General features: G+C 41.5%; 4 protein-coding genes across 6 annotated transcripts; 2 read left to right on the top strand and 2 right to left on the bottom strand.

The window, feature by feature from the left end:
• The first annotated feature begins 235 nt into the window (after window positions 1-235).
• LOC145698193 (gem-associated protein 5-like) lies at window positions 236-3,162 on the top strand. Its single transcript, XM_081775393.1, has 5 exons — window positions 236-418; window positions 479-2,300; window positions 2,342-2,623; window positions 2,666-3,022; window positions 3,109-3,162. The coding sequence occupies exons 2-5, from the start codon at window positions 885-887 to the stop codon at window positions 3,160-3,162; spliced, it is 2,109 nt and encodes a 702-aa protein (XP_081631519.1). The 5' UTR covers window positions 236-418; window positions 479-884.
• A 1,325-nt stretch (window positions 3,163-4,487) lies between these two features.
• On the top strand, window positions 4,488-5,884 carry LOC145699112 (uncharacterized). Its single transcript, XM_081776358.1, has 3 exons — window positions 4,488-4,624; window positions 5,021-5,244; window positions 5,559-5,884. Exons 2-3 carry the CDS (start codon window positions 5,038-5,040, stop codon window positions 5,760-5,762), a joined length of 411 nt encoding a protein of 136 aa, XP_081632484.1. The 5' UTR covers window positions 4,488-4,624; window positions 5,021-5,037; the 3' UTR covers window positions 5,763-5,884.
• Window positions 5,885-6,617: 733 nt separating this feature from the next.
• Window positions 6,618-8,794, bottom strand: LOC145697342 (uncharacterized). 2 transcript variants are annotated; one of them, XM_081774532.1, is made up of 10 exons: window positions 8,586-8,789; window positions 8,356-8,538; window positions 8,234-8,313; window positions 7,934-8,184; window positions 7,656-7,890; window positions 7,504-7,611; window positions 7,342-7,461; window positions 7,033-7,300; window positions 6,817-6,992; window positions 6,618-6,771 (listed from the first exon to the last, which is right to left on the bottom strand). In XM_081774532.1, the coding sequence occupies exons 1-10, from the start codon at window positions 8,590-8,592 to the stop codon at window positions 6,709-6,711; spliced, it is 1,491 nt and encodes a 496-aa protein (XP_081630658.1). In that variant the 5' UTR covers window positions 8,593-8,789; the 3' UTR covers window positions 6,618-6,708. The 2 variants fall into 2 exon arrangements, with proteins under 2 accessions (XP_081630658.1, XP_081630659.1); XM_081774533.1 differs by having other exon boundaries at window positions 6,637-6,756; window positions 8,586-8,794.
• Window positions 8,795-10,278: 1,484 nt separating this feature from the next.
• On the bottom strand, window positions 10,279-13,465 carry LOC145698738 (DEP domain-containing protein 7-like). Of its 2 annotated transcripts, XM_081775953.1 has the most exons (11): window positions 13,302-13,465; window positions 13,090-13,259; window positions 12,955-13,040; window positions 12,517-12,828; window positions 12,252-12,472; window positions 12,101-12,206; window positions 11,855-12,055; window positions 11,400-11,507; window positions 11,102-11,240; window positions 10,844-10,949; window positions 10,279-10,570 (listed from the first exon to the last, which is right to left on the bottom strand). In XM_081775953.1, the coding sequence occupies exons 1-11, from the start codon at window positions 13,362-13,364 to the stop codon at window positions 10,403-10,405; spliced, it is 1,680 nt and encodes a 559-aa protein (XP_081632079.1). In that variant the 5' UTR covers window positions 13,365-13,465; the 3' UTR covers window positions 10,279-10,402. The 2 variants fall into 2 exon arrangements, with proteins under 2 accessions (XP_081632079.1, XP_081632080.1); XM_081775954.1 differs by lacking the exon at window positions 11,855-12,055 and having other exon boundaries at window positions 10,282-10,570; window positions 13,302-13,459.
• Window positions 13,466-13,529: the final 64 nt, after the last annotated feature.

Raw genomic sequence — 13,529 nt, 5'->3', positions numbered from 1 at the left:
CTATTCGTGTTCGATGTTGATAAGGATGACGGATTTACGAATATAAGAAGACAAGTCAGCGGGGAGTTCGAAAAATGTACGGCAATTGCCGCTCTTAGGAATCTTTTATAATACTGTCATTCACGTTTCCAGTAATTTTTTCCTCGTTTATAATATTATTATTAAAATAATAATTAATAATTAACAAGCGAATTCGCACGATGAGTTGATTGAGTTAATAAAAGAAAAAAGTGACACGCAGGTAGTAGTCGGGCATGATAATGGTTTCCTTCGAGTCTGGAAGATCCCAAATGAAAAGACAGAAGAAATCGAGAAGGTGCACGAATGGCAGCCTCTTTATTTACAAATAACGGCAATACATGCTCACGAAGGAAAAATCGTCTCAGGAGATGCAAGGGCAAATCTTCATTTTACACAGGTATCCATCAAATTAATGAACTTGAGATAAAAAAACAACATCAAATTGATTAAAATTTAGCTTGATGGTGGCGATGTCCAGAAAGTCCGTGAAAACGACCAGCACTGCGCGATCCAAGCATTGAAATTCAACTCTACTGGCGATAAACTTGCGTCTGGCCTTGATTTAGGCATCATTTACATTTACGATGGAGATGGGAAAAGACTTCATCGGCTCAGAGGTCACGAGGGGGCAATTCAAGACTTTTTATGGCATGAAAACGGCTTGATCTCTTCCGCGAAAGAGAAGTTTATCAGAGTTTGGGACTTGGAGACATCGGAGCTAATTCAGACTTTAAATTTGCCAAAACCAAGTGGTTATAAGAAAAACATTGAGTGAAGATCATAAGAACGCGAAGCTCTGGACTTCCCTTGCAACTTCAACATCTCCCGGTGACTTCATTTCAAGTGGAATTAGTGGAGATATCATGATCTGGCGCTCCGAGAAGGCAGACTCTAACAGCAAGCCCTTTGACCCGCAACCGAAGATATTCTGCGACAGGCAAACTGATCTTTGCCACCAGAGAACCGTATTTGGCCTTGCTGTTTCGGATCAAATACTTGTCTCGATTTCAATGGATCGTAAGGTGAAAGTTTGGGATCTCAATACGCGAAAGCCCACTTTCAACTTGATGACAAACGGAGGCTGGATTTACGCGCTCGACAAGAGTCCTGTTGAGCCCGATCTGCTAGCAATCGGAGTTGGGGATGGAATGATGAGAAGAGTTGATACATCTTGCTCGCCGAGAACGATCAATGTCACGTGGCAAGGTATTGCGGAAAAGATAACTGCGCTTTCATGGCACAAGGAATCGATGAAGATCGCTTACGGAACCGAGCATGGAAAGGTTGGAGTGTGGGACTCTGAAAAAGACAAGGTCAACAACTTCAACTCGTACCATGAAAAACGAGTGTATTCTATTGATTTCATCGGTGACAGAGTCGCATCCATTGATGGAAAAGTACTGAAGGTTCATGACAAAGACAGTTCTGAAATCATTACTCTTCAAAATCGACCAACAGCGCTTAGTTCTTACGGAGACATGGTCGCATTTGGATTTGATGAAGGGATGGTATCAATCTTCGACCATGATTTCAAAGAAAAAGTCACAAAAGAGCTGCATCAGAAATATGTCACGACCGTGAAATTTTCTGAAGACGGAAAGATGCTTGCTTCTTCTTGTAACGCTGGAAATATTTTCATCTCACTGACTCCAAACCTTGAAAGCCATCGAAAACTTGCTGGACATGCTGATCGAGTCGCTGCCTTGTCGTTTTCTCCGGATGGTGAAAAGGTAGTATCTGCATCGGTTGATTACACCTGCCAAGTTTGGAAGATATCGAATGGACTGCCTCTAGCAAATTTTAGAGGGCACGATCAAGTTCTGTATTCGATTGTTTGGATGAAAAACGCAATCTACAGCGGCAGCGAAGATGGTGTCGTGCATACATGGACAGAAGCTGATTGTCAGTTCAAAACACCTCCCGAGGAATCTAAGAGGCTGAAAAAAGAAAGAAGGAGAAAGAAACAAATGCAAACTAGGATAAATATCGCGAACGGAAAAGGGCCATCACGGAAGCCCGATGTCACAAAGAAGCCAGAAGAAAAACCTTGTCCACCATCTCCATCAAAAAGTACTGCTAGCATTGATTCTGTTGAACAAAAGAAAGAAGGAAACAACAAGCAAAAACGAGTAAAAGAATACAAGAAATTCGCGCCACTTTTCAATCTCGACAGTGACCGAAGCAACGCTTTTCAACACCTGGGAATTGAAGACTTATTCATGTTGAAAGATAAAAAGGATCCGCTGCCAAGCTATTTGGCCGTATATGATGGAACGAAGGTTTTTTATCAATATATGTGATCAGTCTTAATATTATTTAGGAACAAATAATTGATATCGTCAAAAAGGAAATCAAGGAAGAAATCGAATCGAACTGCTCTGGAGATGTTCTGTCAGAAACATCCGTTTGGCTTGGAACTTTTCAAGACGTCATCGCTAATGACAAAATTACAGACACCACAGTAGCTCTCGCTGCATCGATGGGGAACGCAGCTTGGAGATACGTGACTGAAAAATATGTTGATCAACTGCAAAGAAATAATTCTTTTTATAAAGCATCGACGTTTTTGCTTGCTCTTGGGAGAGTAGAGGATGCTATTCGAGTATGTTTTTATTTCAATATCTTTTTCTTAATATTATTTCAGGCCTTGAATAACGCAAATCAGCATCGAGAAGCACTAGTTCTTGCTCGACTACGACTAGACCCGGATCATAAGTTAATTGAAGAGTCCCTTCGTCTGATGGCTGATCGAATGTTTGCAACTGGAAACAGAATAAGCGGATGTAAAGCTCTCATTACTCTTGGAGAGACTGTAGAAGTTGCTAAGAGGCTGAGCAAATCACAAAAATTTGTTTGTTGGATTGGAGCCATGGAACTCTTGTTGACTGAAGAGGAGGATCAAGAGGAGGAAATCAACAAGATCCAGGAGAATTTCTTGCATAATATGATTACGCTTGATTGGGTGGATAAAGTGGAAGACTTCGTAAAGACTAAGACAAAGGCTCTAAAATGTGTTTTTTGATGTACATTATGATGTGATTTTCGCAATCTTTCATAAAGCCTTTCGTAGCTATCCCCTGTTTGTAGGCAATTGATGTTATTCATCGTTATACACAAGTCAATAAAGGATATTTCATATGACTCTCCAGTGGACATTGATTTCTTACGACAGAATCAGCCAAAGTTACGGTTTACAATTTAGCCTTAATTTTATATTTTAAGTTATTCTTATAAGAATATTTCTTAAGCATTCATGTTGAAACCTACTCAAAGTCGATATTTTCTGACGAGCCGGTCATGGACGACTCCTCTTCCGAAATGATAGAGCACCATATAAGGCTTGTAAAAGCATTGTGCAATTTTGCCCTGGACGGATTGCCTCGGTAACATTTCGTAATGGGGCTCGAAATTGATCATTATTTAGATTACTGCCAGAGCACTCTCTTTTCGAAGTGTATCAGCAGATTGGAGAGCGACTGTCAATCTAAGTGCGCGATAAAAAGTCTGATCTAAGATAATTTCAAAAAAATTTTTGCGGGTCTGAAAATCGTAAAAATTCTGAAAGTGCAGTTTTCTTCAGCTTGTTGAGACGAGTCGAATGGTGGGTCAAACTCTTGATAACTCCAAGGATTGACCGGTTAACCGGCTTGTTACCGGAAAATACGTTTCCGCTCGCCGTTTTTGTTCTAGAAATGCTAGGATGATGAATGAACCCGGAAACTGATCCTTATGGCCAGTTCTACTGTGGGCAAAAAGATATTGGTCAAATATATAGCGAAACTTTTTTTAACGATAAAAATTCTAAATTTTGTATGTACTTCGTTGTTGCTGCACCTTCCTAATTTTCGGTCCCATTTTCATAAGAAAATAGAATTTTGGTGATAAGCATCTTATGGTTAGAGATATGATTCTCATTTTTTCACCCACAGAAGAACTAACTTCAAGGACCAGTTTCCCGCTTTTTTGTCATTCTAGCATTTCTAGAACAAAAACGGCGACCGGAAATGTATTTTCCGGGAAATTGCCGGCTAACCGGTTAATTATTGGAGTCATCAAAAGTTTGACCCATCATTCGACTCGTCTCGACGAGCTCAAGAAAACTGCACTTTCAGATTTTTTATGATTTCCGGACCCGCAAAAATTTTTTTGAAATTATCCTAAGCTGCCCGAAACTGTTCACTGCTTTTAAAAATAATAAACTGCTAAAATTAGCCGGGCATAAGCTGAATTTGAAATTTACTCGGAAATGACAAAACGATCGTAGGACGGAAATCCAATCGGAAAACCACGGTTATCCATTTATAAGCTTGTAAAATCCTACGCCATTGTCTTTAAAGCAAAAGACTTTTCCCAACGTAAGTGTTTGCATAATGACATGTGTCTACCACACAGGCACCTGCCCTGGAGTGATTTTTATTGTCCGTGTGCCCAAGTATAACTTGCTCCGAGTCGTCTGTGGGAAGACACAAAAAGCGACCATCCCAAGATTAGAATATATTCATATTGAAAGGAAGTCTCGTTTATTCTTCGTTTTTACTGACCAGAAATACCTCGAAAGCAATCTAACCAGAGAGCCATAAAATCGAAAGAAACGGCTGAAACAGTAAGTGATCGATAAGTATCGGTGAATGCTGAGAATACGATCTCAATTCGGGTAGTTGAGTGGGTCTATGAGAATTTCTTTATTCTCGAAGCGTTTTCCAGAGAAAAAACTTGTTTTTCGAGCTGAGTCTCAAGAGACATCGTAATAAACACAAGTCACATTCTCACTTACATACAGACTTAATCTCAAGATTCTTGAGTCAAGAACAAAGCGCCTTAACTCGGGAATGTTGTTTGAGAAGGTGACAGTTTAGAATTTCTCGTAATCGTCTATTCACTGAGGACTTGCGGACTAATATTTGCTCACCATGATGCACGGAGTGGAACGCGATCGTTTTCTTTCAGCCAATTTACACGCGAACGTATCGTATTTTCCTCGTTGATTGATTTGCTTCAGAGAAAGCCAAGAATAAAATGGAGCTTGAAATATGGCACATCGTCGTTATCGCTGTTGGAGGAGCAGTGTTGCTTGGAATCCTTATTGGAATTTGCTATTGTTGCTGTAAGAAGAAATCAGTAGAGAAATCGACATCTCAAGAGACATTAGCGAATAATAGAACCCTGTCGCCGAGGAACTCACAAGTTATCTTAGAGAGTGGAAACGATGATTTCAAACCAAAGGTGAGCAGCTTGATATTTTAAACAATAAAAGAGATCGAAAAAACCGCTCCCAAATTTGCTTTGGTTGATTTTTCTGTAAGAATTTCCAGCCGCAGCGTTCGTTTTCAAGTTATTTCAAGTGGTTTTGCTATAACTCCTATAATTTCTTGACTGTAATGCTGACAGCTAACAAGAGGAAATTGATATTGCACGTGTGCACATTTAAAATAATTCAAACACATCTAATCTCTGCAAACATACAGTCTTCGTTTAGAGGCATTTTTATGCAGGCCATAAACTCAGATTCAAATTAGACTCTCATCTTTTTGCTCTAGTTTGACGACATAGAACAAGCCAATATCTCCATCCCTCGACCGACTGGGACTGTCCGAGGCATTTCCAACCAAGGATTCAGTCAGGACGACGACAGCCTTCCTCCACCAGATTACGAGATCAACAATGGACTAACAGACATTGATATCATGCTTCAAGATGAATACAACGAGCTCGATGATGCCGACTACCCTCCCTCAAAGTAAAACCGTATTTAAAATTGTATAAAACTCGCTAATTGCCTGTTCAAATGTCCCCCTCAATCCGAATGTAACTTTCGAATCAACTGTTAATACATCTTGATACAGAGAAGCCCTTCTAGAGCCCCCTTGTTTTGAATACCATAGAAAACCATGTTTGAGGAGCATTATTCCGGAATTGAATGGAAACGCTCTCGTAAAACATGAAGTCATGAACTCTAACTGCATGTAAAATCCTACAGCGATTACACAGCTCATTGAGTGTATGCGCAAACTACGTATTAATGCCCCGTAAAAGGTCATTGTCCTCATTTTTCTACGCCTTCCTACAACTACATAACAACCGCTCAATATCTCCTGCAAAAAGTAAGACACGACACAAGTTTCAGTTAGAGATTGGATTTTATTCCATAAAAGTAGGCGACAAGCTTTTTTAGCTTCTTTCTTCCCGATCCTCTCGTTCTGAGTCACGAGTTGGAATCGTCGCTTATCGTTTTTGACGATAAAAGAAGGCGACAAGCTTCTTCCGCTCTCCTTCTTCTTGTTGTTCCCCTTTCAAGGGAACGAGTTGATTTTCAACGAGACACTTGGCAAATGTCTCGTCCGAAATCTAAAAATAAATCGTTAAACACGGTAATTTTCAAAACTCTAGCAAAAATCAGAAGAACTTACCCTCTTTTTGACTCTGCCGGACCTTCAAAATCCGAAGACTGACTAATCTTAGAACTTTAGCCCTCACAACAACATATTTTCTAGAGAATTTCCGACAATTTTGACAAATTGACAACAACTCTCGCTCTAGCTGAAAATCAAAAACAAGCGTCTCGCCGCCTAGAGAAACGCTGTTTATCGCATGGAAAGAATATTTATTAGATATTTAGGATGATGATGTATAAATGGCAGTTTGAAAATTATCGAAGGATGGAAGGAAAATTTTATAAATGAAAATAATTTATTCTTCGGCCTTCAGGGTCACGTTTTCGATCCCGTCGGTGAGTGTCTTCTCGATCACCGTCTAGAAACGATTCATTTGGTATTTTAAAAATGAAGTTCCGCTTACCGCAACAGTAGTTGCTTCGTCCTCCTCCAAAGAAACCTCTTCGTCCTCTTCTTGAACCAAAATCTGGACGGGCTTGACTTCCTCTTGAACAGGGAGAGTTTTCGAGAGGTTCTCTTCGTTGATTTTCTCCGGGCTTGACGAAGCATCAGAACGAATTTCTGGGTCAGAAATTACCACTGAGATGTTTTATACGAAAAAATTTACTTGTATTTTTACCTCGAGTATCCTCAATCTTGTGCTTTCGCTTTTGAGTCTTCTGGAATTTCTGGAGCTTTCCAGGCGACGTGTTAGGCGAGTTCTGCGGCTTCAAGTGAGGCTTTTTGGAGAACTGCTTCTGAAAAGGGGGCCCAACAGTCTTCTGCGCCCGAGGTTTTGGAGACTTTGGATCTTTCTTGAGCTGGTTGTTGCTAGAAGAGCCGAAGGGGTTGATCATGCCCAAGATTTGTTTGGACGCATGTTCCTTCTCCTTTTCAGTCGAGCGCGGCTTTAAGAAATCGTCAAAACAATATATGAATCAGAAAGAACCTTTGGAGGAGACTTGGTCTTGATCATCTGCAAGAGCTCCTGTGAGGCTTGTTTCTTGCGAATTGAAACGGGGGAGTCGACGTTCATCGTTCGCTGGCCTTTTTTGTAGTTCACGGTGATCTAAGATTAAGTTCTGCCTTAAGAAACGGAATGATGGCTTACGTGCAAATTGTCAATAACCAGCTTGGCCTTTTCCATGCCGTCAATAAGGTCTTTACTCGGGCTCTTGGATTTCTTCGCCTTCTTTGGGGCAATGCTTTTTACAATTGCCTGGGAGATTTGATTCATTGTTGCGTTTCAAGAATGAAGATTACCTGTCGTTGGCCGTTGCTCATCTGCAAGGGAACCTTTTTCTGAGGGGAAAGCGATTTCTTTTTGTTCTTTCCCGGTCCAGTTTTCTTCGGACTTGGGCCCTTCGAACCTTGGCCTTTTTGGACAGTCGGTCGGTTTTGAGCAGGCGGCTTTGGTGGCGATTTTCGCCCGTTATTTTGTCTCTGAACAGGGATCTGAGAGGGAGGAGCAGATCGACGTCGCTGTGGGTCCCAGGTTCTAGAATGATCATTTAATAATAAATATAATTGTAGGAACTAACCGATTAGCAGATGGACCAGCTGGTTTCGGCGGAAACGAACGAGTCGTGGGCTTTCGAAATTGTCCCGGAAATCGAGGCTTTCTTGACTGGACCTGTGACTCTTTTTTAGGGTCATTCTTTTGCTGCGGCTCAAAAGCACCTGCGGCGACATTTTTCTGCGTCCCGAGTTTTTTGTCTTCAGCGAGTGCTTTTCGCTTTTGTTCGGCGTGGAATCGCTCCGCGCGAATCTGACGGGCGGTTTTTACCTTCGGCTACAAAGTAATAGTTTTAGTTTCAGGCATATTCTGAGGCTTTTAGTACCTTCCAGGACTTGGCGTGCAATTCCAACTTGCTCACCGGAGCAACGGGTGCGGTTGGAGAGTTTGGAATGCTGTCCTTGTCTACAAGCGAATATAGAAAGTGTCTTGCTAGAATGTGGGTACCTTCGATGCCCGAGTCCTGCTTCTCCGGCTCCTGGGAGGATTGAGTGTTATTCAAGTTTGTAACCTCCTGGATCTCCGGAAGTTCCACCTTTTGGAGCGCCTTATTCTCATCATCAAACTCGCAGGTCTTGTCTCCCGCGAGGATGTCGTAGTTCTCGCCATTCCCATCCTCGATCAAGATTTCTAAACAGGACTCTTTACAAGCCTATCTCTTTGTCAATTCACTGTACCTTCCATATTTCGCGGTTTTGGAAACTCAAGATTGAAAACGTAAAAATTGGTATTTTTCGGATTTCAGAAACGAAAACAAAAACTTAAATGAAAAGTGGGAAACTTCACCTGCTGAGCGCCAAATTTTTTCGCGCCAATGCCGTTTTTGCATCACCCCGGCGTTGTTGTCTCCAACTGAACTTTTGAAAAATAGACTGATTTTTATCCGCTTTATCTTCTTTTTCATAAGAATTTTCTTCTTCTTCAGTTGAGGATACGTTTGGACGGAATTGATATTATAAATAACTGAGGAGATATCCACGGAAACCTCTCACATTTGAACCTATCCATCAACCTTTTCCGCCTGAGTAAAAGAATCTTTCGAAATATAGAAATTGTATATTTTCGATCACCAAGACAGTCATCTACGCATTCTATCAGTCACCTACCGGTCGATATGGTAATAAGTTATTACTAATAGCAGATATGCAAAAACATTGCGTCATGCTGCATAAACTCATGCTCAAGATATTTTGAAGGCTGAAAACTACCGCACTATCGCATCGTGTCTTACATGTGCCTTTTCCTTGTCTTTATGAAAAACTCAGCGAATTGAACATTTTCATGCAATTAAAATCCTTCATTTATTGTCGGTAAAAACAGTCTGACAAGACGGCACTTCTAAAACCCAAAATAAAGGAACCTCAGTGGCAACAGAAGGCCACGAAGAAAAAGTTCGCGTCACTCGCCCTGAAAATGGGGCGATGCTGCAGAAGAATAGCGCGTAGTAACATCATATGACTAGCGGGCTAGGGTGGAAACGCATGGAAAGCACGTGCGTTGTTTGGATGATGAAACCGCCGTGAAATTTTGTTGTTGGAGTTTCATATGCAATAGTCTATTGCGAATAGAGGTTTGTTGGTAAATAATTGTTAGAATGCTGCATTTATAAATAATAGCCAATCGAATGATGTCTAACAATAAGATAATTCTTCGCCAAAAATAAGTCCCTTGCTCTAAGCAGGATTCTTCGGGTACCGATGCAGTTTGGAGACATTTTTCTTGGATTGGCTTCGTTCCAAACTCGAATAATCAGAAAATTTCATGTTGTTTAGAAAACACAAGAACCCCTAATCAATAAATCGATAAGAAGCGGCCTGAAAATTTCTGATTTTTCAACTTTGTTGATTGAAAAAAGACTAAGCAGTATTGATCCTTGAGCACCCTAGTGTGAGTCTTGCTGAGTAAAGTCCCGAGGGCAGCACCAGCGTGTGGCGCCATTCAGTTTGGACCACGGTTGAGCACCACCTCGAGCTCCTCGAGCAGCAACATTCAAAAGACGCATCGCTTGAAAACACACACACAGAGGCTTTTTCTCAAAAGTTGAAACGAGAGTTTTTGAAAATCAAGATTTAAATCAAGAGATAAAGAAAACACAGAAAAAGATGGTCATCGAAACACTCTTCCTCTCACTTTCAAACTTCTGGCACATGGTCTGGTCCTGTGCAGGGAAGAGTAAAGTCCGTAATTGAAAACTTTCATCCCGAGAAAACATCAGGTGCTTCGACTTTTACAGAAATACTATCACTTCCTGATATAAAACTAGTATTGTACTCATGTTTCCTGCTCTTGACTGTATGTACTGCCTTGAATAAATTTTAATGCTGAATAAATACCTAATCAACCAAATTATCGTCAATAATAGTGTCTATTTTTGTCTTGGTGAAAACAGTGGTTTTTAATATTTACAGTTAAAAATGAGTGGTAATGGTGGTGAGTAGGTCTAGTAGAGAAGTACCCCGGCCCAGCTGGAGTACTTGGCAGTTTTTTTGAAACCTCAGACCAGCGTTTGACCTGCATTAGGGTGCTGGCTTTGCAGCGACTGGAGAAGTTGCGCTCGCCTCTCGTTCGTGAAGTTGGGATCGTTCTCGATCGATTTGATGAGCTTGAGGATCTCCATGTTTGTTCCCTCGAATTTTTGCCGCTGGAACTCGTTCTGGTCGATCTAAATTGAATTGTTGTTGTTTGAGAACCTGCTGAGAAAACTTATTTTACTGCCATGTCAGCGGGCTAATTATTGCTTTATGAGAAGGAAGAAAGACCCGGTCATACTTGAGGCTTGAATAGCCCTGAGTGGAAATTATTACTTTGGCCGGAGCTGAATAAGACAGATCTGGGCTATTCTTAGCACGATATGACCAGATTTTTATGAGGTAATAAGCCGGTGAATGATTAATGCGGAGTGGGCGATTCTTCTGAATTATCTCTTAAAAATTACCTGGTTCGCAAATAAGGCGTCTGGAATGGCGTGAGGAGAGTCAATGAAGCCAGATTTGACCATTTCGACTTTTTTCTGCACTTGAGCTTTTATCGAGTCCGGTAAGCTAAAAATACGGTTCTATTTTGAATTCCCATAAAGTGGATTACAACGGACTTCGAAATAAGTCCTCCATGTCGTTTTAATTTATCCTACTTCAAAGAAATAAACGAGGAAAAGTCTTAGCGAAGGATAAAAAGTAAAGCCACGTCGACTTACCCGAATGCGATTTCAAGCCTTTCAAGGCAGAAGCGAATCATGAAGGAGCCATGACATGGGAATATGAGCGAGGCGAAGTGCTGCTGAACAGCTGTCACATTGCTTGGATGTTTATCGCTCACTCGATGATCATCGGAGACTGAAAGAAAGAGTTCAAATTGAATTTAGATTTCGTCAAAAGTTAACCGGTCTACTTGTCAAAGCTGGTAATATTAATAATAAGTAGCGGAGTCTGGAAATGAGAGTTTCAACGACACGCTTTCGATAATTGACCTCTCGTGTCAGAGGGAATACTTACTGGACACACTGTAGAGGAAGCGAAAGAGGTGCTCCAATTCTTGTCTGCTGGACGGACTTAGCAGTCTGAAGAAAAGCTGCAGCGCTTCGTTTGATTCTTTTCGATTTCCTGAAATACAAAAATCAAAATTTTTCTATGAAAAACGTCAAAACAAAAATAAAAGAATTCATGCACCAAGAATGGGGGTTTCGCGCATTCTTACAAAAATCACAGCAAACTTAATTTTTATTGATTCGTAAATAATACCGCAAGCAAAGGCAAAATCAAAAACGAGCAATTCTTAAAGCTTCGGTGGGGCTCTTGAGCACAAGAAAAATCCACAACCGAAGAAGTCTGATAAGACTTATGCTTACCGGTTTTGATTTTTATCTGTTCAAAAAGAGGCCCGCGCCAAAGCCCGCCCGATTTGAAAGTCACTCGTGCCCTGTTTTTGCGAAAAACAACGCCACATTTACCATTTGTTCGAAATCGAACGAGATCTTTGAAGGAGCTGCCAGCGACGGAGCGAAAGGTTTTTAGGCTTTTCGCAATGAGCGCCCACTTTTTAGTTTTGGGCGCAACTCTGGATAGCTTCGAAACGCTAGACTTGGAGCGCTTCATTGTGCGCGCTCGCGTTGGTGTTCCCGGGGCCGATTTACAAGCCTCCTCATCGAGAGCTTGTATAATACAGTTAGTCCCCGCGCAGATTACGGTTTACTTACTCATTAGATTCTGGAGAGCTTGGATCACTTCGTCCCATTGACTCGAAATCAAAGGAGAACCGGCCTTTCTGTAGTGATCCGAAATGTGCTCGTAGATCAGCTGCTTCTGAAAGAATTAGTTAGATACTTGACATCAAAAATGAATACTTACTCTTCGGTTGGGACTGTACATATCAATTTTTTGTAAGAAGGCTTGCCCCGTTTGAATGTGCCCGAGAACGTCGATTCCATTCCTCAGCCAAGGATCAGTACAGGATTTGTACTGACGGTGAAATGCAGACATATCAGCGGAGAATGCCTGATCTTTACTGGTGTTGCCTTGGATTGGCACTCCACCGGGTGAGCAGACAAAATCTTCAACAAATGGCAGGTCTTTAAAATATCAATAAATGTATTTAAAACTTGAGAGGTGTTACCTAAAAGTTGAAGTAGGCGCACTCGAACTGCCTCCCGCTCAATTCTGTAGTCCAACTCGAACAGTTCATCTGAGTCTTCCTCGTCCGTGTGCATGTTTTCAATGGTCGTTCCGGAGCCGAAAAGACGCGTGCGCGCCTTCTTCTGGAGGAATGCAAAGTTTGATGAACGTGGGCTAAAGTTGGAATGTGGTTTTGGCGATTGGGGCGGATTCACGCGGGTCAGATCTGGCTCGCTGCTTGCTCGGTTGCCGAAGTGAGCGTTGCCGACTTCGCTGAAGGGGACGCGGTCTTGAGAACCGAGGTAGTCATGGTCTAAAAAACAATGTCAAAACGAATGATGACTTCGAGGCTTTTGGGTCACTTTGAGCTCTTTGAACACCTTTGGTCCTTAGTAACAAAAGAGGATTTCACACTTCAAGCCACAGATTAATGGGTTACCTTTGTTAAAGCGGTAAAACACAGCTGGCGAGTCTTCGAAATGCGGCGATGAAGTCTTATTGTCTCCCTTGGCAGGAAAGAACACTCTTTGGGTAAATATTTACTCGTAATTCGAAAAATACAAAAAATCACTACCTGGACTCGATGAAGCGCTGGCAAAGGCGAGTAACTTGTTCTCTGGTAGTGTTGTGCGCGAATAGGTCTGGTCGCTGCTTGACGTTTTCGAGGAGGACATCAACGGCGTTTGCGCCGGTGAAAACGTCGCTGTAGGTTTTCAGCAGCTGTCGACGGTTTTTGACTGATACCTTCACGAAATTTTTATGACCTTCTTTCGAAAATATTCAAACCTGTTCATGTAAAAGTTGAATCATATCTCTCCAGATCTCGGTATATCTAAATCTCGTGGACATTTTTTCTCGTTTTGTCTTTTTCTCCTCAATAAATAAAGTTGATTCTCGTGGTTGTGTTTTCCACTTGATGGAATCGACTTGTGGCCGTTGGTTTTCGCTACTCTGGGCTTTTTGCGGCTGCTGCTGATCAAAATCTAAGTTTGAAGGTCTTTCGAGTCCTGCGCA

The sequence above is a fragment of the Oikopleura dioica genome, chromosome 2, assembly GCF_907165135.1.
Source record: "Oikopleura dioica chromosome 2, OKI2018_I68_1.0, whole genome shotgun sequence".
NCBI classification, from domain to species: Eukaryota; Metazoa; Chordata; class Appendicularia; order Copelata; family Oikopleuridae; genus Oikopleura; species Oikopleura dioica.
Note: the sequence above shows the minus strand (reverse complement) of the source record. Positions and strands in the feature narration are given on the sequence as shown.